Source organism: Salvia splendens, chromosome 15, assembly GCF_004379255.2.
Source record: "Salvia splendens isolate huo1 chromosome 15, SspV2, whole genome shotgun sequence".
NCBI lineage: Eukaryota > Viridiplantae > Streptophyta > Magnoliopsida > Lamiales > Lamiaceae > Salvia > Salvia splendens.
In genome coordinates, this window is record NC_056046.1 from 25,666,777 (window position 1) to 25,690,129 (window position 23,353).

Genomic DNA, 23,353 nt, shown 5'->3' on the forward strand with positions numbered 1-23,353 from the left:
GATTCCTTTAGTGTATTTTTGAAGGACCACATTTAACACTTTCTCTAAAAAGAAAGAATAAAATTTCATGGTGTTTTTTGAACTAGTATTATTTTGATAGTCTTGGCACTTTTTTTTTTCTTTTCTTTTTGTATAAACATGATTAACGACACAATTGTAATCATCAAAGCTTCAACCGTTGAGATTCTCCAATAGATGAGACAACAAAGGCATTTTTTGGTGGGTTGTCTTGACTTGATTATTGTGCTGAAAAAGACAATTTCATATTTCTTGTAGTCTGGTGTGCCTGATAAATATTTGATTATTAAAAAAAGAAGAGGGGCTATTCATCATATAGACAGAGGAGATAAATCACAATCTTGCATATAATTAATTTGTTTCTAACAACACATTCTCAATCTATTGAAGTCTGAGTGCCTTCCAACAAGTGACAAAACTGTCCCACAAATATGTCTTGATGTGAGTCCTGCTTCTTCAATCTGATCCTTTGGTGCTCCATGGTCTATGTATCTATCAGGAAGCATCATTGATCTCAACTGCATTTCAATCAAAACACCTAGGATCAATAGTATTTGGTTTTCTAGATAAAATAGTGTTATATATATAATCTAGGATATAATCTAGGATTGTGTTGACTATGACTAATTATCACATGATTATCCATTTAGGATTGACATGTGGGATTCAATCTAATGAACCAAACACAGTACATATTTAATCCTGAGATACACGAATAGCCCCAAGCTGAATTGGGGGAGTGTATGTGTATGTATGTAATAAGAAGGCACTGTTTTGATACCTTAAGGTGACCATCAAGGAGTCCATTCAGGCTTAGGAAATGTGAAACATGTGAGCCGAATCCCCCAATCGAGCCCTCTTCGACTGTGATGAGGATCTCGTGCTCCTTGGCAAGTCGCCGGATTAGATCAGTATCCAGTGGCTTGCAGAATCTTGCATCCACCACTGTGGGTGCTATGTCGTAGGACTCGAGAACCTTTGCTGCTTCGAGGCACTGCTGCACCGCTGCTCCGTACCCTACAATTGCCACCCTGTGCCCTTCCACTAGTATTCTTCCCTTCCCAATCTGTTGATACATTTGTTGAGGTCAGTTTCTTGAAAATACAAAAATCATAGTACTACGCAATAACAGATCATTTGTTGTTGGTGTTTTTTGCTTACTTCAATTGGTGTTCCTTTGTTATTGTGAGGGAGAGGAACTCCTACGCCGTTCCCTCTTGGGAACCGGAAGCAGCTAGGGCGGTCGTCTATGGCTGCAGCCGTGGCAACCATGTGTATGAGCTCAGCCTCATCCGCTGGAGCCATCACCACCATGTTAGGCAGGCAGGCCATGTAGGTCACATCAAACGCGCCACAATGAGTGGGCCCGTCAGCCCCAACTAGGCCAGCCCGGTCCATGGCAAACCGAACAGGCAGTTTTTGCAGATCAACATCATGGACCACCTTCACATCACCACACAAAAATGTTAGTACAACTCCAAATGTTCTAGGTACCATAGTTGCTCCTTACCTGGTCGTAGCCTCGTTGAAGGAAGGACGAGTAGATGGCACAAAAGGGCTTGAGGCCTTCTGAGGCCAAGCCGGCTGCAAACGTGACAGCGTGCTGCTCAGCAATCCCGACATCAAAACATCGATCGGGAAAGCGCTTCTGGAAGAAGTTGAGGCCAGTTCCACCCCCCATTGCAGCATGAATCCCCACAATCTTGCTGTCTACCTCAGCTTCTTTCACCAATGCTTCTGCAAAATACTGCGTGTACGAAAGTGACGACGATTTCGCCTTGTTTTGCTTCCCTGTCGAAGGATCAAACTTGACAACACCTAAAACAAAAACATGAGTTAAGACAATAGAGAAACTTTGAAGATTTGTATGTACTTATTCTATCTAACCATGCATTCTATCAGCTGCTGCTTCTGCTGGTGGATAGCCCTTCCCCTTCTCTGTCACAATGTGTATGAGAACCGGCCCCGGTGCTGGCATCGCCTTCACCTTCTCGAAAATAGTGACCAAATCATCAATGTTGTGTCCATCCACAGGGCCAATGTAGTACAACCCGAGCTCCTCAAAGAGAGTGGAGCCAGACGCGCTCAACATCCCCCTCGTGTACTCATCCACCTTAGCCGCCACCTCATGCGCCTGCGGCCCTATCTGCTTCGTTATACTCTGCAAGAGAAACCAGTTTTAGTATCAATCAAACAAACAGAAGTATGCAAATTAGGCCTACTTTAGCAGCCTCCCTAAGTTGCCTGAACTTAGGGCTGGCTTGAAGCTTGGTGAGGGCGCTGCTGAGGGCGCCAACGGGGAGCGTGGCTGTGGGGAGCGACACCTGCTTGTTGTCATTCAAGACGACGATGAGGTTGGAGTCGAGGAAGCCTGCATTGTTCATGGCCTCATAGGCTTGGCCAGCAGTCATGGCTCCGTCTCCAATCACCGACACGACACTGTTGTTTTTCCCTAATAGATCTCTAGCCACAGCCATACCAAGCCCAGCAGAAATGCTGGTGGAGCTATGGCCAACACCAAAGGCATCATGAACACTCTCATCCCTCTTCGGAAAGCCGGCCAGTCCTGACGTCTGCCTTATCGTATGCATCTTCGACCGCCTCCCCGTCAGAATCTTATGACCGTACGCCTGCACAAACACACATCCACATTTTTCATCCAATCAATTTTTCATCAAATCAAACACACCCTACCTGATGGCCAACATCCCAGATGAGTTTGTCATCTGGGGTGTTGAAGACGTGGTGGAGCGCGACCGTGAGCTCCACCACGCCAAGGCTGGAGCTCAGGTGGCCCCCGGTTTTCGACACCGTGTAAACGATCTCTTGTCTCAGCTCTGCAGCCAGCTGTTCCAAATCCTGACCAAATACACGGAGATTAATTAAATCTGAAGATCTAATTATCTTTTTATAGCTAACCTTTTTGGTGAGATTCTTCATATGAATGGGGTGGTTGATGGTGTCCAGCAACGGCGTCGCCGGTTTCTCTCCGGAGAAATCAAGCTTCAATTCCTCCTTCTCTTTCCTCATCGCCATGTTCCTTTCCTCCGATTCCGAACTTGCTCCGCATGCTTTAACACGCATCTACACAACACTTAGCTCAATCAATGCAACATATATTTATATAAATGTTTGCAGAAAAACAAAAAAAATTCTGATGAAGTTACCTTTTGTTTTCTTGGAGCATGAGTGAGTTTTGGAGGTGCAAAATTTGGTAGTGTAGCTTGGTTTAATCTGATCAAATATCCAGAAACGGCCATGGTGGAAGAGAGTGTGTAAATGAGATCAATGGAGTTGGTATTTATTGAAGAAGCAACATTTATACTCATTTTTTGGAAATTATACAATTTATTATTTTTTTCCTCGTTTTTAACTACACTGCTGTATATGCAGATTCCTTTTATTAAAAAAATTATTTTCGTTTTTTAATATTAATTTCACCAATTCAAATCCAAATTGAGATTAGTGCGTACAAATCACAATACATATAAGAGTATGCACAACGGTGGCGCTGGGCCCGCGTCCGTCCGCGCCGCTGGCAAAGACGAGGCTCGCCGCCGCTGGCACGGCGCTGCTCGATGACACGTGGCGAACGGCGATTGGGCAACGGCATAGCAGTTGCCTTTGAATATATTTTTTTTATTAAAAATCGATTTTTAATTAAAAAAACCGATTAAAAATTAAAAAAAAAATCACTTCCCAAAAAATATATATCCGTTTATTACTGTTTTTTACCACTTTTTAATTTTTTTTTATTTTTTCCCCCAAAAATACACACTTTCATCTATAAATACCCCCACTTTCACACCAAAAAATTCACATCAAACTACACAATTCTCATATTCATTCTCCCATATCCATTCTCATCTTCATTCTCTCATATCCATTCTCAATCTTTCTTCCACCCTACAACATAACAATGTCCGGCCAAGGCGATGACCACCCGCCCTCTCACGGTTGGAACCCCGAATGGTTCGGTTCACAACCGTTTCCTAGTCCGGAAACGGAATATTCAGCCCCTCCTCAAACCCAAAGTCCGGCCGTTCCGGGTGGCTACCAGCCATACCCAATCGACGATCAAGGTGCCACCGAAGGGCGATACGGGTGGACACCGGAGCCTAGGCCGACCGCCCCCTCCCAAACTCCGACTCCTCCTACTCGCGGTGTCCGCACACCGTACACTCCGGCGGAGATGGATAAATTGTTCAAGGCGTACTTGTAAATCTCCGAAGATGTGGTGGTTGGCACGAACCAATCCGGCGAGCACTTTTGGTGGCGCGTCGCTTGCCGGTACAATGAAAACCGGCCGCCGGGAACGATCGAGCGCAACGAGAGTATGGTGCGCAACGAGAGTAATACCCCTGGAACTTTTGGATTTCTTCATTGGCTCGGTAGATGGCGTTGCGCACCATACTCTCGTTGCGCACGATTGTTCTCGCCGGCCGGTTTTCATTGTACCGGCGACAGATGCGCCACCAATAGTGATCGCCGGATTGGTTCGTGCCAACCTCCGGATCTTCGGAGATTGACAAGAACGCCTTGAACAATTGCTCCATCTCCGCCGGAGTGTATGGTGTGCGGACACCGCGAGTAGGAGGAGTCGGAGTTTGGGAAGAGTCGGAGTTTGGGAGGGGGCGGTCGACCTCGCTCTAGGCTCGGGTGTCCACCCGTATAGCCCTTTGGGGGCATCTTGGTCGTCGATCGGGTAAGGCCGGTAGCCACCCGGAACCCCGAACTTTGGGTTTGAGGAGGGGCCAAAAATTCCGTTTCCGGACTAGGAAACGGTTCTGAACCGAACCAATCGGGGTTCCCACCGTGGGAGCCCGGGGGTGATCGCCGTCGCCGAACATTGTTATGTTGTAGGAGTGGAAGAAAGATTGAGAATGGAGATGAGAGAATGTAGATGAGAATGAAAATGAGAGAATATAGATGAGAATTGTGTAGCGTGGTGTTAATTTTTGGGTGTGAAAGTAAGGGTATTTATAGATGAAAATGTGTTTTTTTGGGGGAAAAAAATGAAAAAAAAATGAAAGTGGGTAGAAAACGGATATAATTTTTTTGGGAAGTGGGAAAATAATTTTTTTATTTTTAATCGGTTTTTTTAATTAAAAACCGATTATTTTTTTAAAAATAATATATTCAAATGCAACGGCTATGCCGTTGCCCAATCAGCGCCGGCCACATCACCTGCTCTCTGGCACGGACGTGCTCGATGCATCGAGCAGCGCCATGCCAGCGGCGTACAGCGTCTCCGTGCCACTGGCACGGACGGACGGACGCCGTCCTACTCACCGTTGCAGATGCTCTTAGTTGAATTTGAATACTCACATAACATGACGATGACGAACAATTCATTTATTATTCCTAAGAATTTGAATACTCACATAACATGACGATGACGAACAATTCATTTATTATTCCAAATAATTACATTTAAATTTTTGTTTACAACTTATTTAATAATTTGAGTCAGCATGTACGAAGCTCCCTTTTTTTGTCGCTGGTAGAGGAATCATTTGGGAAAAAAAATCTTACTCGCGATTTTTAAATCTCATTTGGCTTCATGTGTACTAATATGCATATATATTCTTAATATTCTATGTCTACTATGTCGGAAATATATTATTTCAACAAATATGTAATTACAGATTTGTGCTCTCAATCAAAATTACTGTTGCATATCCACAATTAATACTATTCCCTCCGTCCTCCAATATATGTCCTATTTTTGACCCGTTACCGGTTTTAAAAAATGTAGAAAAAAGTGAGTTAAAAATTAGTGGTATGTAGATCCTACTTTTATACTCCATACGTTCACCATTTAAAGAGCTTTTTTGACTCGACACTGATTTTAAGAAATTGCTTGACTTTGTGAAAAAAATAAATAGAGAAAATGAATGGAATGTGAGACTCATTTAAAGTATTAGTTACATATTGGATTGTGAGTGTATAAAAATTGGTGGAATGTGGAGTGTGCATACTAAATAAAAATGGAATAAAGTAAATGGTTCTATAAATCGTGGACAATTTAAAATAGTAGTAAATGGTTCTTAAAATAGTGGACAAATGAAGTATATTGTTTTTATAATATAATGTGAGGGGGAAATGAGTTAATGAAATGTGGTATCTATTATCAAATGTAATTGTAAAAGTGAAGTGATACAATTAACAAGGGACAGTCCAAAATGAAAAACTGGGACACATAATAGGGGACGAGTATATTTTTTAGAAATTGGTAAAGTAAGAGAGAGGAGGAGAATCATAGTTAAAGTAGTGTTAGTGGATAGTAGGATTTACATTATTAGTAGTGTTTAAGGTATAAGTTGTAAATAATTTGTTATATATAAGTAATAAATGGGATAATTTTTGAAAAATAAAATGCACATATTTTTTTGAGACGAGTGAAAAGAAAAGTACACCTAATTTTAGAGGAGGGAAGGAGTATTACAATCACGCATGAAAAGAAAGATACAGTAATTTGTAGTAGTGTTACTTAATTATCTAGTTATGTACATTTAATATCTAGATTCTTAGATATTTTTGGGGTCAACTCGAACATAGTGTCACTTCTAAAATAGCATATATTAGTGGAATACTGAAAGGACTCAACTTAATCTCAATTTATTTAATCTGTCAGACAAGATTTCATAGCAAGTTACAAATAGGTAAAATCACAAATGCCTTTCACTAGTACTAGAGAAAAAAAGAAAAAGAAAAATTGTTTTCCTGTTAACTACTTGGAATTGAATATGTACTCCTAGCCCTATTTGATATTGACATTCAATACTTAGTAGGTTTTTTTTGAAATTAATCATCATCTATTCACTAGTTGAATGTTTCTCAAACAAATGCTTAAAACGTTGGAAATTTATTTGAAACCAAAAGATTTGAGAAAAGATTGAAATTGTTGCAAACCTAAAACTTATGGATTAATTCAATCATTAGTTTTTTTTCTCAATTGAAAAGGCTCAAAACCGGTGAGTAGATGTGAGTTGTATTTGCATATTATCAGTCCATTAAATTTATTAGCACTAACAGATTATGGACATATATAAATGATAATCATTTTTATTTTTTTGGTACTTTTATACTATTATGATTTATGAGTATATTCGTCTAATTTCATCGGTCCTTCTCTCTCCCCTACACCTAATTTATTGTTTGTCCCGTTGTAGACTCTTTTTCTAAGATTTTCTTGTATTATCTCTATCCATTTTTGCACAAAGTCTTCTTACAATTTACTCAATCTCCACCAATGGAGTTCTTATATCAACAAATGGTGGAAGTTGCATCTTTCTTTTTCAAAAAATCATTAATGACGTTTTTATAGTTCTCCCATCTACCTAGATTGACAATTACTACTTTTAATTATATCAACAACCACAATTTCTTTATGTCTTAAACGACGCACTGCTAGCACAAATATAACATGAAAATGGCATATTCAATCATCTTTCACCAACACCAAACATTTCAATTTCTTCAAATCATAGTTCAATGAGAGTTTTGTCAATGAATAAGTACTACAGTGAATCCATGCACCAATTTCTTCATTTTTCATGAAATCCTGTGACATCCCAAATAATATATCTTGGAGAAGTGAGTGTGTAGAGGCTGTAAAGGAAAGGCCTTTGGCCTTTCATGTAGCCGAGACTTGGTGTAACCGCCTCCAATATTATTATGGTGGTTTCTTAAATGCCAACCTTTTCAAGTATCACCCTTTGGCCTATAAATAGACTTGAATATGGAGTAGAAGAGTACTCCAACAATAAGCATCCTCTATTTTATCCACCTTTCTATATCATAACGTGCATTTTAGGAGCATTGTTGGCTCAATCCGAGAGCACTAGCCAGAGAGTAATTTGTCTTGCGAAAAGAGAGTTCTCCTTGATTCGACTTATAGTTTGGCTTTTTGTTTTCGTTGTAATTTTCATTCCACTTATTGTTGTACATTGTTTGTACAAGGCTAAGGAATTTCATCCCAATATTTCTAACAATCGTAAGAGAAATTATTGTACCATTCTAAGACAAGATTACGTCAGTCGAAGTTGGTGGAACATGAACTCCAAAGTTGGAATGAAACAATGGCGGTCACAATGTTCTTGGACTACGAAATGCTTAGTTCTTTAAAAATTTATTCTCTTAAGACTGTGTTTATCATTTGAAAGCAAGACCAAAATAGATTTGGTAATACTAATTGAGATGCATATGTTGTTGAACACAAAATGCACCTAGAGTTCAATATAATTGTGTACATATTATTGAGGACAATATTGTGGAAATTGTTTTAACGTGTTGTTAAAGACAATGAGGACCAAGAGTGGTTGCAAAGGTCTTCGATGGAAAATCACGATAATAATCCAAAGGAATGGTTTGTTTATATGGGTCCCACATGTCATGTGCTCTCTAAAGAAACACTTAATCTACTTACACGTCTGTTGGATGTAGAAATATACGTAAGAGATGGTTGGTGTAATGTGTTCTTTAAATTAACATCTGGACATGTTTTAAGGATGTGCTACTCTCGGACATCTGAAATAACTTGATGCATCTCATACTCACTTTTAGTAAATCATGAATTTTTATTATAATTTGAGTATGAAAAGTTATTTTGACCAAGTACGAAAAATTCATAGGTGAAGACATCTAGTGAATGGGCTTCTTAGGTTGAATGTAATGCACTGTGAGAAGATGTAAGCAATAAATGAAATGGTCTATCCTCTTACTTACTTAATTATTGCATTGTGGATTGTGATATGTAATCTTAATGCCAAAAAAATTAGTAAACCTTAATTTACAAAAAGTAAGTTTAACTCACACGAAAGATATAAAGTGTGTGTTGAAGCTAAAATTGCTAAGCTATCATTCCACTAGATAGAGTGGAGCACGAAACCTCTAGAGTTGATCCACACAGATGTATGTGATTTTAAGTTTATGCAAACTAGATTATTGCAAAAGGTATTGTTACCTTCACAGAGGTAAAAATGAGGCAATTGAAGCATTTAAGACTTTAAATATGTAATCTTAATGCCAAAAAAATTAGTAAACCTTAATTTACAAAAAGTAAGTTTAACTCACACGAAAGATATAAAGTGTGTGTTGAAGCTAAAATTGCTAAGCTATCATTCCACTAGATAGAGTGGAGCACGAAACCTCTAGAGTTGATCCACACAGATGTATGTGATTTTAAGTTTATGCAAACTAGATTATTGCAAAAGGTATTGTTACCTTCACAGAGGTAAAAATGAGGCAATTGAAGCATTTAAGACTTTAAAAATGATGTCTTCAATATCATTTTATATCAAACTAAATATCATTTTTTATATTGAGCCATCATTCTTACTTGTAATAATAACGTTTTTTGAACTTAGTATCATTCTCTTTTGCAATATCATTCTTACTTGTATTCAATATAATTTTGTATCAAACTCAAGTATTATTTTCACTATTGAGCAATATCATTCATACTTGTATTCAATATCAAAAAGTTCTATCATTTTTTATGAGTTATACGTCATCTAGGTAAAGAGTTAACGACGGCCAAACCTATATGACATAATGTATTAAATTGAAATGTGAATGAAACTTTTTATATGATTTATGCAAACTTCAAATATTTTATATGAATCGTATAGTTACCCCTATCACTCTTTATCGAACTCAATATCATTTTGTTAAGAAACATAATATTATCATCACAAAAGAAATATCATTGTTCATATGTCATATCATCATTTTTTTCTGCCTTTAATATTATACCATGCAATTAGAATTTTGTTAAAATTGTTATAAAATTACCTTTAATTTGGTATAATCTTTATTAAAAATAATTTAAATTAAAAAAATATGTGAAATTCAGAGAAATTAACTTTCATATACGATTTGATGGAAGATGTAGGTTAGCATGTACATGTACATGTCTTCAACAATATATATGTGCACAGAATCAGAAAGTAAATGAAAAATTAATTGTGAGATAAGATAACATGGATTAATAATAATAAGGTGATATCTTGCCATGTAAATGACGAAAATAGCCTTAAGAGTAAAAAAATCAAAAAGGTAGAAATATCTAAAAACAATATAAACGGATAAAAATATGTTTACCTTTATATCCAAGTTTTATTAACACTAATACATTTTTATCTAGAATCGACAATATGTAAATACAATTGCTTAACGACTTTTTTGTAATTCAGTCCAAAAACAAGCACACCGTCACTCGTCAGCATTATCGGTGGATAAAGGTGAGAGCAAAGGGGTACAAATATGAAGGGAAAGAACTATAATCCCAATTATATCACATTAATAGTCATATATTATTTCACATTCTTGAATCCCAATTATAACGCATTAATAGTTGTATAATTATCACATTCTTGAATCCACTAGTGATCCAATGGCAAGTTGATTATAGTCTCCAGCAAACAATTGTCCCATGTTAAAAGTTTTTCATTTCCTACACGCATTTTAAAAAATAAATATAAATAATTAAAATGATGACAAAATAAATTGATTCTACTACTATACAACAAGGAAATATTATTTTTGTAGTACTAATTTTCCATGGTTTTGATTTTTAGTATAATACGCTACTATTTTTATGTTTTATATGCAATATCCTCAAATAAAAAAATCCTTGCTGTTTCTAATTGTTTAGATTTTAATTACAAAAAACACCATCAAGAAAGCTAGAACTTAAGAGCACCCACAACCGTGCTCTTGCCAACGAGCACGGTTGTGGGCCCGGCGCCACTATTCCTGCATGCTCTTAGGCAAGAGCACAACACCCACAGCTGTGCTCTTCCGCAAGGACAAGCACAATTCATTTTAAATAAAAACATTTCCATAACATTAAAATTCATTAAAAAATCGAAATAATATTACAAATTACAAATAAAATAAAAAAGACATAATTAAAATCCTAAAAAATAAAAATTACATAATTAAAATCCTAAAAATTAAAAATTACATAATTAAAATACTAAAAATTAAAAATTACTTTATTAAATTCGTAAAATTAAAAAAACCCACTACGCGTTGCCGAATTTCGCCCACATGTGTTTGATTAGGTCTTCTTGTAGCTCAACGTGGGTTTGGGTATCACGCATTGTGTGCCTTGTTTCGATCCTCTCACCCACCGTCGTATGCACACCTCGGCGTGGGGGAGACCTCGTGCTTGAGCTTCCGGCTTCATCCTCGTCGTAGAAGCTAGCCGCCCTCGGTCCTTCGTCGGCTATAATCATGTTGTGTAAGATAATACACGTGTACATGATGTCGGCGATATTGTTCAAGTACCACAACCGAGCCGGGGCCTTCACAATGTTGAATCGGGCTTGAAGGACCACAAAGGCTCTTTCGACGTCTTTCCTCGCGGACTCTTGACGCTGCGCAAAAAGAACCCGTCTCGGGTCTTGCGGGTTGCTGAGCGTCTTCACGAAAGTCGACCACCTTGGGTAGATACCATCGGCGAGATAGTAACCCATGTGGTATGTATTTCCGTTGACGGTGAAGTCGATCGCCGGTGCTACACCATTCAACACATCATTGAAGAGGGGTGAAGAATAGAGTACGTTCAAGTCGTTGTTGGATCCGGCAACGCCGAAATATTCATGCCAAATCCATAGGCGGTAGTCGGCGACCGCCTCAAGGATAAGTGTTGGGCCGCCGCCTTTTGTGGCCGCTTAAGTGTTGCCCCCTCCAAGCAGTCGGGCAATTTCTTCCACCTCCAATGCATGCAGTCAATGCTGCCAAGCATTCCGGGAAAGCCATGGACTGATTCGTGAAGACGAAGCAACCGTTGGCAATCATCGGTGGTGGGTGCCCAAAGGAATTCATCACCGAAAGCTGTACAAACGCCCTCGCAAAAATTTTTAAGACAAAGGATTCCAGTGGACTCACTGACATGCAAATACTCGTCGAAGAGGTCGGCCGTTTGCCCAGTAGCGAGTTGTCAGATGGCACACGTACACTTCTGCAACGGCGTGATACTTTGCCGGTCGGCTACATCTGGACCTGTTTGGAAGAATTCAATACGGGTGGACAATGTGTCGACAATACGCATAAACAGGCACTTTGACATGTGAAAACGGCGCCTGAAGTAATCCGCCGGAAACCGCGGCGGGTCGGTAAAATAGTCGACAACGAGCCTTTCGTGGGCTCCCTCCCGGTCACGATGGATGTAGCGGCGAGTTGATCTAGTTGGTTGAAAAGGAGAGGCGAGGGTATTCGCTGCAACATATGCATCATAAGCGGCATGATGTTGTTCGTAGTATTTTTGTTCTTCGCGCTCCGCTTCCGCAATAAGATGGGTGAAATCCATTTGAGGTTTTTAGTGAGAGATGAAGGTGTAGATAAGTTGTATGAAAAATATGAACGAGAGATGAATGAGAGATGATTTGATGTGGGAAAGGGAAGATGAATGTGTGTATTTATAGATGATTTTGGGGGAAAAAATCAAAAAAATACAGAAAAACGGGCAAAAAACGGCCATTTTTTGGGATTGGGAAAATATTTTTTTTATTTTTAATCGGTTTTTATAATTAAAAATCAAAATTTAAAAAAAAAATAAAAATATTCAAATGCAACGGCATAGCAGTTGCCCAATCGCAGCACGACACGTCAAGTGCTCGCTGGCACGGCGCTGCTCGATCGAGCAGCACCGTGCCGGCGGTGCGAGTGCAGCGGCGGACGACGTCTTCCGTGCCGCTGGCACGGACGAACGGACGTCGTACGTCCACCGTTGCAGATGCTTTAAAGCAAATACAAAAAGTTTAGCGGCACGGACGGACGGACGGACGGACGCCGTGCGTCCACCGTTGCAGATGCTCTAATGCAAATACAAAAAGTTCACAAAGTTACAAGATATCGAAATGCAGAAAACTCCTGATAGGGTTTAAAAATAAGAAGAGAACATAAAAAAAACAAAAATAGGTACTGCCAAAACAGAATAGGTTCACAAGAATGAAACTACAATCTTATCCAACAAATTTGATGCTATTAATTAAAAATTGTTAAACCATCCAAAGAAGGGAGGAGGGCAAGCTTAAGAAGTTGTAATTTGTCAAAGAATATCAAATATTTGATTACCATTAAGAGAGAAGATCATGAAATAATTGATTGATGCAATTACATAGCAGCCAAGAATAGACTGATCACATTATAATATTTTTCCATAGTTAGAAATATATGTTTTCCCTATATAACAAAGGGCTGAAATACCTTAGAAATCATTCAATCAATAAAGAATATCTTCCACTCTCAACATTACCGTGCAATTCCTTTCGCCCAATATGATCTGCTCCTCTCGAGTACCATCTTCAAGATGGTATCAGAGCAGGACGATCTAAACTTGAGACTCAGAACGATTTCATCATAGTCTCGATACCTTTCCCGACCTTTTTTTCCTGCACAAGCCAACAACCAAAATGTCAGAATCTAAACGACCAGTAACACTATCTGCAGAACAATTTGCATAACTTCTGGGACTAAGTATGTCTCACAACCCTCCAAAACAGCCCCAAACCGAACCCCAACCAGAATCCTTGGGGGATGTACATGTGCAAACCAAGCTCAATGGGGAAAACTATCCCCTATGGGCAAAATTGATGCGGAAAGCCATCGGGGGGAAGGGTTTGATATCTCACATTTCTGGAGTGTCAGACCCTCCCTCACCGACCGATCCAACCTACACGAGGTGGCTACAACGAGACCATTGTTGCTTCAACTGGATCATCAACAATATCGACGCCAGCCTCGTGAATGAGGTGTCCCAATATGAAACGGCTCAAGATCTGTGGGAAAGCTTGGCCGTCACATACGGGAGTGGCGCCGATCCATTCCAAATTACAGACCTTCACCGTCAAGCATACGGGATGAAACAAGGAAACCTATCCTTGGAGAGTCTATGGCAAAAATTCCAGGACTTGTGGATATCCATAGATAGCCGAGACCCGAACCCGATGGATACACCATCCTCCATCGAGAAATACAATCAGAATACCCAGCGACATCGGCTGTATCAATTCATATGGGCACTCGACGACAGATACGACAAGATAAAATGGGAAATCCTGAACATGGACCCCATCCCAACAGCCAGAAAGGCCTATGGAATGGTCAGACGGGAGAATGTGAACGAGAAATTGATGAATCCAGAAACCAAGGAATCCGGAATCGGGGCTGGACTCGCCGTCGTCGACCGAACCCGGATGCATACCAGCCACCACCAGCCGCCACCAGCCAACAGACCCTACCGAAGAGACGAGGACAAGAGCAAGTTGGTATGCTCTCACTGTGGAGGTAAGAAGCACATGAAAGACACGTGCTTCCATCTCCACGGCTACCCGGAGTGGTGGGAGGAGATGAAGAAGGCCCGCCAACAGAAACTCAATCAACGGAGCAATAGCGGCGGCGGAGGGAGAGCGGCAGCAGCCATTGTCCTCGAGGATCGAGCCACCTACCCCAGTACAACACTGGAGGGCGGCGTCGGCCCACCGATGGCGATTGGGGGCGACGACAGGAACAAGACCGGAGCGGGGGAGAAAGCCATAGCCTCTGCATCAATGGCAAGAGTTTGGTCGGAAGGTAAATTAATGGGAAACACCGCCATCACCGACGACGGGCGGCGACAGGCGAGGGCTAGGGTTCCCACTGGAGAAGACGAAGCGGGGAGGGTTCCAGAATCAGACGCGGATAGGGTTCCCGAATTGGGGACGTTTTCCCAATTAAAATCGGCACCCACTCATAATCCCAATTCCACCCCACCAAATTCCCCAAAATCTCAAATCCACCCCACCAAAACTTTAACAATCCATCCCACACCCGCTAATTACCCAAAACTCCAGGAGGAACCCCGACCTCTCAATACCTCTCATTCAGCACCCCGAAAAACCCAAAAATCACTAAAAAACCCCCGAACCCAAAAATTGTCCAATATCTGCACCCCAGAAGATCAAAAATTACAGCCCGACCCCAAATCACCTAAAACGCTACAAAACGCCCCCCACACACCTACTAAATTAGACATTCGACCCTCCATACCATGCAAAAATTCCTTTGAAGCCTTAGCCTGTTCCTCCTTGTCCCAAACATGCCCGAGAGATACCCAATGGATTTTCAACTGCGGGGCAACCGACACAATGTTTTATGACGCTTCCGATTTCTTAGCCATTTCGCAATCCAACAAGACCTATGTCCAAACTGCCAGTGGGGACCTAGCCCGCGTCCACGGGGCCGGAACCATCAACATTTCACCCACTCTACGACTTTCTAACTGTCTTTATGTACCCTCGTTATCGCATAAACTCTTATCCGTCAGTCATGTGACTATGGAGCTCCATTGTAAATTACTAATGCAGCCGAAATTTTGCATGTATATCAAGACGGGGACGATAGTTGGGCGTGGCACTGAGCGCCGAGGACTGTACTATGTGGACGAGATAGCCCAACAGAGTGCCGCGATGCTGACTCACGGACCGACAGACAGACAGGCATGGCTTTGGCATCGTCGGTTAGGACACCCGTCTATAGGATATCTTCGCATGCTTTATCCTAAGCTAGTTAATTCTATAAACTCCTTTTATTGTGAAACTTGTCTGTTAGCCAAAAGCCACAGACACACTTTGATACATTCTGATGTGTGGGGTCCGGCTCCGGTTACTGGGGGTCAGGGTTTTCGCTATTTTGTGCTTTTCATTGATGATTATTCTCGTATGACTTGGATATATTTTCCGAAAAATAAGTCATATGTTTTTGCTAAATTCAACGAATTCTATACCCTAGTCCAAAATCAGTATAACCAAAAGATTCAAATCTTAACGTCAGATAACGGGGGGAATTCGTCAACACAAAAATGGAAGACTTTTTCCGAGAAAAAGGTTTAGTTCATCAGACATCATGTGCCTACACCCCAGAATAAAATGGGGTAGCAGAACGAAAGAATAGATATATCCTTGAAATTACCAGAGCTCTTCTAATTGAGTCCAAAATACCCAAATCCTTCTGGCCTGAGGCCATTGCTACTGCCGTTTACCTTATGAACCGCCTGCCTACTGGGATTCTAGACTTTAAATCACCCTTAGACCTGTTTTCAACACATTTTGAGCTTCCGTCCTCCCTATCTCTAGAACCTCGGGTGTTCGGCTGTACTGTCTTCGTCCACATCCCAAAACAAGACCGTACCAAATTCTCTCCTTGTGCTCTGAAATGTGTCTTTCTTGGCTATGGCAAAAACCAAAAGGGGTATAGATGTTACGATCCAACCACTAGGACCATATACACCACTATGAATTGTGATTTTGTGGAAGGGGAGTATTTCTATAGCCAATCTAGTAATCCGGGGGAGACACAACCTTCAGATACCCATCCGAACAATGACCTACTAAATTGGCTACCTACACCCATGTCTAATACCAGCCCAGGAGAACCTCAATTAGGGGAAGAGCCACGGTCCACGCCTGTCACAGACGTTGGTCCACGAGATGAAGTTAGCGGCACCGACGGGCCATCACATCCTGTAGTGCAGAATGAGGAACAACGTGGCACCGACCAAACATCAACCCCATCTTCAAGTCCTGAGGTAACTAGTTCAAATGCTGATGATAGCACGGCCTTGGAACACACTAACCCTGACAAGAACAACGGAGCCACCGAATGTGAAACCAGTGGCAGGTGTGGAGATACGGAGCAACCATACCAGCTACCAACTAGAAGTACAAGAGGAGTCCCACCTCGGAGATACTCACCCGAGTGGAAATGGAGAAAGGCTAGATATGCAGTGGCAAATATCGCACAAGGACAGCTATCAGAAATGGCAAGAGCGTTTGAAGCTGCTCTGTATGAGGAGGAAGAAATCCCACAGTCCTTCGAAGAAGCCTCAAAACATAAACATTGGAAAGAAGCCATGAAGAAGGAGATAGATGCACTCGTCAAAAATGGAACATGGGAAAAATGCATACTGCCCAATGGAAAGAAGCCAGTTGGATGTCGATGGATTTTTATTATCAAAAGACGAGCAGATGGTACAATCAAGAGGTACAAGGCAAGACTTGTGGCGAAAGGGTACACTCAAGTGTATGGAATAGACTATGAAGAAACTTTCTCCCCAGTTGCAAAGCTGAACACTGTCCGAGCCTTACTGTCGGTAGCAGCGTGCAAAGATTGGCCTCTACATCAGTTCGACGTCACCAATGCCTTTCTTCATGGAGAACTGGAAGAAAATAAGGAAGTCTATATGGAGGCACCCCCTGGTTTCTCTACAGAGTTCGGGACAGGCCAAGTATGTCGTCTGAGGAAAACACTATACGGGCTAAAACAATCACCGAGAGTCTGGTTTGGAAGGTTTTGCCAAGCAATGGTTAAACAAGGGTTCAAACAGAGCCAATCAGATCACACACTCTTCACGAAGAAACGAGGGGACAAGATAACCTGTCTAATCATCTATGTGGACGATATGATCATCACGGGAGATGACAGTGAAGAAATTCAAAACCTAAGAGGGAACTTGTTCAAGGAGTTTGCGATGAAAGATCTAGGAGCACTGAAGTATTTCCTTGGAATCGAAGTATTGAGATCCAGGCATGGGATATTCTTGAGGCAGAAGAAGTATGTCCTAGACTTATTGGCAGAAACTGGTTTATTGGAGTGCAAACCGGCCGAAATTCCCATGATTCCAAATCACGGCTTGAAAATAGAGGAAGGAGCTGACCTTGCAAATCGAGAACGGTATCAACGACTGGTAGGAAAACTTATCTACTTGTCTCACACTCGGCCAGACATTACTTATGCAGTGGGCATAGTTAGTCAGTTCATGCACCGACCACAGACCGACCACATGGAAGCAGCCTTGAGAATCGTCCGATACTTGAAAGGGACGGTAGGCTATGGAGTGTTTTTGGCCAAAAAGAACGACCTTGAGATTGACGGATACACTGATGCGGATTGGGCAAACAATCCTATCGACAGACGATCCACATGAGGCTATTTCACCTTTGTTGGAGGCAATCTTGTTACGTGGGGGAGCAAGAAGCAGAAAGTGGTAGCGTTTATCAAGTGCCGAAGCAGAATTCAGAAGCATTAAAAGTGGGCTTATGGAAATCATGTGGTTAAGAAGGTTGTTAACCGAAATTGGCTACCCCCCTACACGGAAAAGCCAGTTATTCTATGACAACAAGGCGGCGATCAGCATCTCAGAAAATCCGGTGCAACACGATAGAACTAAACAAGTGGAAGTCGACCGACACTTTATCAAAGAAAATCTCGAGGCAGGCACCATTGAGTTTCCGTTTGTACGATCCGAAGAACAACTGGGGGACATTCTGACTAAAGCAGTCCATCCGAGAGCTTTCAACGAGATTTTGGGCAAGTTGAGTATCGGGGATACCGTTGCTCAACTTGAGGGGGAGTGTCAAAGAATATCAAATATTTGATTACCATTAAGAGAGAAGATCATGGAATAATTGATTGATGCAATTACATAACAGCCAAGAATAGACTGATCACATTATGATATTTTTCCATAGTTAGGAATATATGTTTTCCTATATAAATTAATGTATATTTATTAAGAAAATATTTTTTTGCTTAACTATACAAATATATAAGCTAAAAATATTTTATTACTAAATATACATTAATTTATGCTAGTATTTAATATCTCCACATTGAAAATTGAATCAAGACACAGCGAATAGTAGTTTATTTTGAAATGACCATAAATTAATGTTATTTAATTATGAGAAAGAACAAATTTATATAAATCGTACAGACATAATAGTTTAATTTTTATGATTCACTTTATTTATACTTAATGTTTCTAACTAAATTGATTATATTTGGGATATACGAAAACTGATTTGATTAAATTAAGTTAGTGTGCGTATGGACACAAGTTTTTAAAATAAAGATAAACATATTTGTTCTATTAAATATACTAATATTTAAACATATGCATGTTATGTTCTGCTGCAGAGTCCATTGGAGATAATCAGATAAGTTGTGCATATAGGTTAGATAATGCTGAATTTCATAGTTCTTTAATAGACGTATATTAGTATTTATTAGACTTGTATTACCTATATACATTGATTCAATAGATCAAGGTCGATTGGTTTGTTTTGTGCGCGTAGTGTAGCCAATATTCTATAGTATAATAAATGTGCATACTATTAAATATGCATATTTCTATAAAATCATGTCACGAGATGCACCTTTCACATGTCTATATTAATATACCCGTCACCAAACAAACAAAAAAAAATCAGAAAAAATTATATTGCCTCTTAAATTAAACGTTTCATATTAATAAAAAAAATAGCCGAGTCAGTCGACACAAATCACAATCAATTTTAAATGATAAGAAGAAATTAATTTTGTGCTAAACATATGAAAAACCAGCGGCGATGGAGGTGGGGTCGAGTGGGGTCGGCCGACCCCACCGCCATCCCTGGTGAACTGCCGGAATACTCCTCCCAACGACCCCCGACCCCACGGCGTTCGGAATTCTGCCCATGATTCATCTTCAAGCTGCGTGCAGCTTTTGCACCTCCATTGTTATTTCCTGTACTGCTAAATCTTTTATGCGTGGGTTTAGGTTTGAGCCTTTTCATTTATTTTAATTAAAACATGCAGTACTTTCTTCATAAATAATTTATCTCTATTATAATGGTTAATACTTTCTTTACAAATTACAACTAAGATTGCTCGGTATCTAAATTAATTTTTATTCAAATTAAGGGTTTGAAGCGTAGAACATAGGTTGTGCAAAAAAAGATTCGGTGCATTATATTATAGGAGTATAGTTTATTGAACATCTTGTAGTCATGTTTTATTAATTAATTTATTTTATTATCGTAGTAACCGATAAATTTTAACCTAATTTTAATAGATATTCCCTCCGTCCGATAAAAATATGAATATTTGGAATGAAACGGAAATTAATGTACAATTGTTAAAATAAGAGATAAATGGAAAGAAAAAATAATTATAGTATTGTTAGTGGAGAATGTGGCTCATCTACTAGAAAAGGAAGTTACCAAATACTATAAAAGGAGATAATTTTATGTGACATTCCAAAATGAAAATGTATTTATTTTTATGGGACGGATGAAGTAATATCTATCTTTTACTTTTAATTATTGATTTTAGTTACCTTCTATTTTAGATTAATAGATATTCCATTCGTCCCACAATAAAAGTCATATTTTATCATTTCGGTCTGTCCTACAATAAGAGTCACATTTCACTTTTATCATAGATGGTAAATAGGTCTCACATTCCACTAACTCACTTCACTCATATTTTATTATAAAAAATCAATATAAAAAAGCGGGCCTCATGTTCCACTCACTTTTTCCTACCCACTATTCTTTACATTTCTTATTGCAGCAAGATCTGCCCCTCCGTTGCCAACTGCGCTACGCCCCTGCTTAAAACTCATATCTACATCAAATGTGACTCATATTATGGGACGGATAGAGTATTCATTTTTTAAAAAATCTCGAGTTTCCATCAACTCTTCTAATGCCAATGGCGAACAAAAACAACAGCAACTAGAAGATATTTTCGCAACTAACTTTGATAGTTTCATAATATCGTAGAAGTACATATAAAATAGAGATATTTCATTTATAATGTATCTTTATAAGTATATATATTAATATATTTTATTATTTCTTTCGACTCCACGGCATTTTATTCCTGGATCCGCCATTGTGAAAAACCATGAATAGTTGTTTCATAAAAGGTGTTTTGTATACACAATTATAAATATAATGATTTGGTTTCTTAAAATGGTACGTACTTAGGTTTATACAATTAAATTAAAGTAATTAGCTTGATGTTGTTTCAATTTGCGAATGGTTGTGCTTCAAACTAATATATTGTTTTTAATTGTCTCGTGAAGATTGAGATGAATTTAATTTGTAGCGCATTTCACCATCATCTTGCAAAATGTTGAGCGTGGACTTCTGTCTAAATTATTACCATGTACATTTAATTATTATAGAACACTATTTCTTCAACGTTGGCAGATTGTGATAAACGCGGGATATTAATTTCTCGGAGAAAAGTATTTCTTGTCATTTTATATTAAAATGGAATTAATTACTACATTCATCTCATAATAAGTGTCAAATTTTGTCATTTCAGTTCGGCCAACAATAAGAGTCACATTTCACTTCTACCATAAATGGTAAGCATACGTAGACCTCACATTCCACCAACCAATTCTACTCATATTTTAAAACTAATATATAAGTAGAACTCATAATCTATTAACTTTTCTTTACATTTCTTAAAATCCTTGTCCACACTAAATATGACAATTAATGTGGGACATATTTTATTAAAAGGATTCATGATGAGCACACCCCATTCATATTTTATTCATAGATAATTTGAATAGAAATTACTATTAAAATGCACTCGATAATATATTGTGTTAGGAGAATAAAATAACAAGTTAAATGGATACTTGTACATTATTTTTCATTATTGAGGGGTGTTGATTAATTATTTTGATAATATATTAATACGCGTGTTAAGAGATAGAAGGTAACGTGTACGTGTTTAAGGGCGACGTGGTCTCAAATAGAATATAGGGACAAACATAAAATTGGGAATTGAAATTATTTTAAATTGATGATTTTGGAACTTTAATTAGTTTAGCCAACTTTTTATTTAAAAAATAATTAATACTAGTAATTTGGACTATTAATGAGTTTTGGAACGTGAACTTAACATAATACTACATCACATAAACTTCCTTCGTCCTACTCTAGATGGCATATTGATATAGTTTTTTTTTTTTATTGAATTGAGGGAAAGTTAAGTAGATATAATAATATTTTTATTTTAAAAATATGTCAGTGAAAAGTGAATATCTAAAATAAGAATTTGTGTCACTGCACAGATAGATATATAGTACTCCCTCCGTCCCAGACTACTCGCACATTTCCTTTTCGGCACGGAGATTAAGGAATGAGTGTATAGCAAAGTCAACAATTGCGGCTGTAGGTGATAATTTTTACTAAAAATGGAAAGAGTGCAAATAACTTGAGACGCCCAGAAAGGAAATAAGTGCAAGTAGTCCGGGACGGAGGGAGTATTAAATAAAAAAGAAGTAATCGTTAAAATATTATCAACTACGTACATAAAGGATTTGATTTCTTCTTTAGAGTGTGTATTCATTTAATGAGTATCACTTGTTCAAATTTTATCTAACTCATATGACTTGGAAACAATGTGGACTTGGAAACAATGTGTTTCACGTCCACGATTGAGACATCTGACAGCTTCACTTATTTAATTTGGGTTACCTTCCGACAATTAATTTTTAATGTCAAGCATAGATGTCCTCTACATTTATATGATAAAAAACTAGAAAATTACTTAGGGCATCCGCAACGCGGGCAGTCGGCGTTCCGCGGGCCGTTCCGTCGGAACGAAATCGCGGCGGCACGCGTTGCAGCCTCCGTTCCGATGCCAAACCGTTCCCAAACCGTGCCGGGTGCTGACGGCACGACCCGCGGCACGGTCCGCGCCGCCACGCGCTTCGGCGACGTGGCTTCTCCCCGCGTCGTGCGTGACGCCCACTCGCCGGTCCGCGAGTGGGCGTCGTCACTTGCTGACGCAATAATTCATTTTTTTAAAAAAACTTCGATTAAAAAAAAAAAAAATTTAACGGTAATATTACCGTTTTTTTAACATTTTTCATTTTTTTTTTATTTTTATTTTTATTTTCTTATTCTATAAATACTCATACTACTTCATCATCATTTCACACACAACTACACATCTATTCTTCCTAAATCAACTTCATTTCCTCTCCAATTGTCATATTCAATCTCTTCACAAAATGTCCGGCGACGGCAACTACGGCGGTGGCGGCTCCGGTGGGTGGGATCTCAACGTGTTCGGCGATTGGGAGACCATGTACAACACACTTGGTGGTTCCAAATCGTCGACGCCGGGCACCCAGTGGTCGGCGATGCCGGGTGGGTACCAACCACCCACTTTCGATGTGGATGCATACGCTCGACCCTCTGCCTCGCGGCCTTCGCAGGGATTGTCCCAGATTCGGGAGGATATCCCCGTTGCACCCACCCAGGGAGGAGGCCGAGGCGGTGGAAGCTCCAGGGCTGCGTCTGAGGCGGCCGAGGAGGAGAAGGAGGAGGAACAGGAGGATGAACCGGAGGATCTGGGCCGGCATCCGTACAACAACGAAGAAACAAAGGCGGTGTACAACGCCTGGCTCACCGTCTCGTACGATCCCATCGTCGGGAATCAACAAGCCGCCAAGTGCTTCTGGGGAAAGGTCTGTGATGTCTACCACCAG

The 23,353-nt window shown here is 39.7% G+C and overlaps 1 protein-coding gene across 2 annotated transcripts; it reads right to left on the bottom strand.

The window, feature by feature from the left end:
* Window positions 1-283: 283 nt before the first annotated feature.
* On the bottom strand, window positions 284-3,300 carry LOC121766519 (probable 1-deoxy-D-xylulose-5-phosphate synthase 2, chloroplastic). Of its 2 annotated transcripts, none has more exons than XM_042162776.1 (9): window positions 3,186-3,300; window positions 2,938-3,102; window positions 2,713-2,877; window positions 2,241-2,648; window positions 1,906-2,179; window positions 1,529-1,836; window positions 1,180-1,461; window positions 800-1,084; window positions 284-536 (listed from the first exon to the last, which is right to left on the bottom strand). In XM_042162776.1, exons 1-9 carry the CDS (start codon window positions 3,276-3,278, stop codon window positions 381-383), a joined length of 2,136 nt encoding a protein of 711 aa, XP_042018710.1. In that variant the 5' UTR covers window positions 3,279-3,300; the 3' UTR covers window positions 284-380. The 2 variants fall into 2 exon arrangements, with proteins under 2 accessions (XP_042018710.1, XP_042018711.1); XM_042162777.1 differs by having other exon boundaries at window positions 348-556.
* Window positions 3,301-23,353: the final 20,053 nt, after the last annotated feature.

Excerpts from the sequence above, each read along its gene's own strand:
- LOC121766519 (XM_042162776.1), bottom strand. The coding sequence starts at position 3,278 with ATGGCCGTTTCTGGATATTTGATCAGATTAAACCAAGCTACACTACCA. Across the intron at positions 3,103-3,185 it reads ATGCTCCAAGAAAACAAAAG|ATGCGTGTTAAAGCATGCGG; the intron begins GTAACTTCATCA and ends AGTGTTGTGTAG. Across the intron at positions 2,649-2,712 it reads TCTGGGATGTTGGCCATCAG|GCGTACGGTCATAAGATTCT; the intron begins GTAGGGTGTGTT and ends GTGTTTGTGCAG.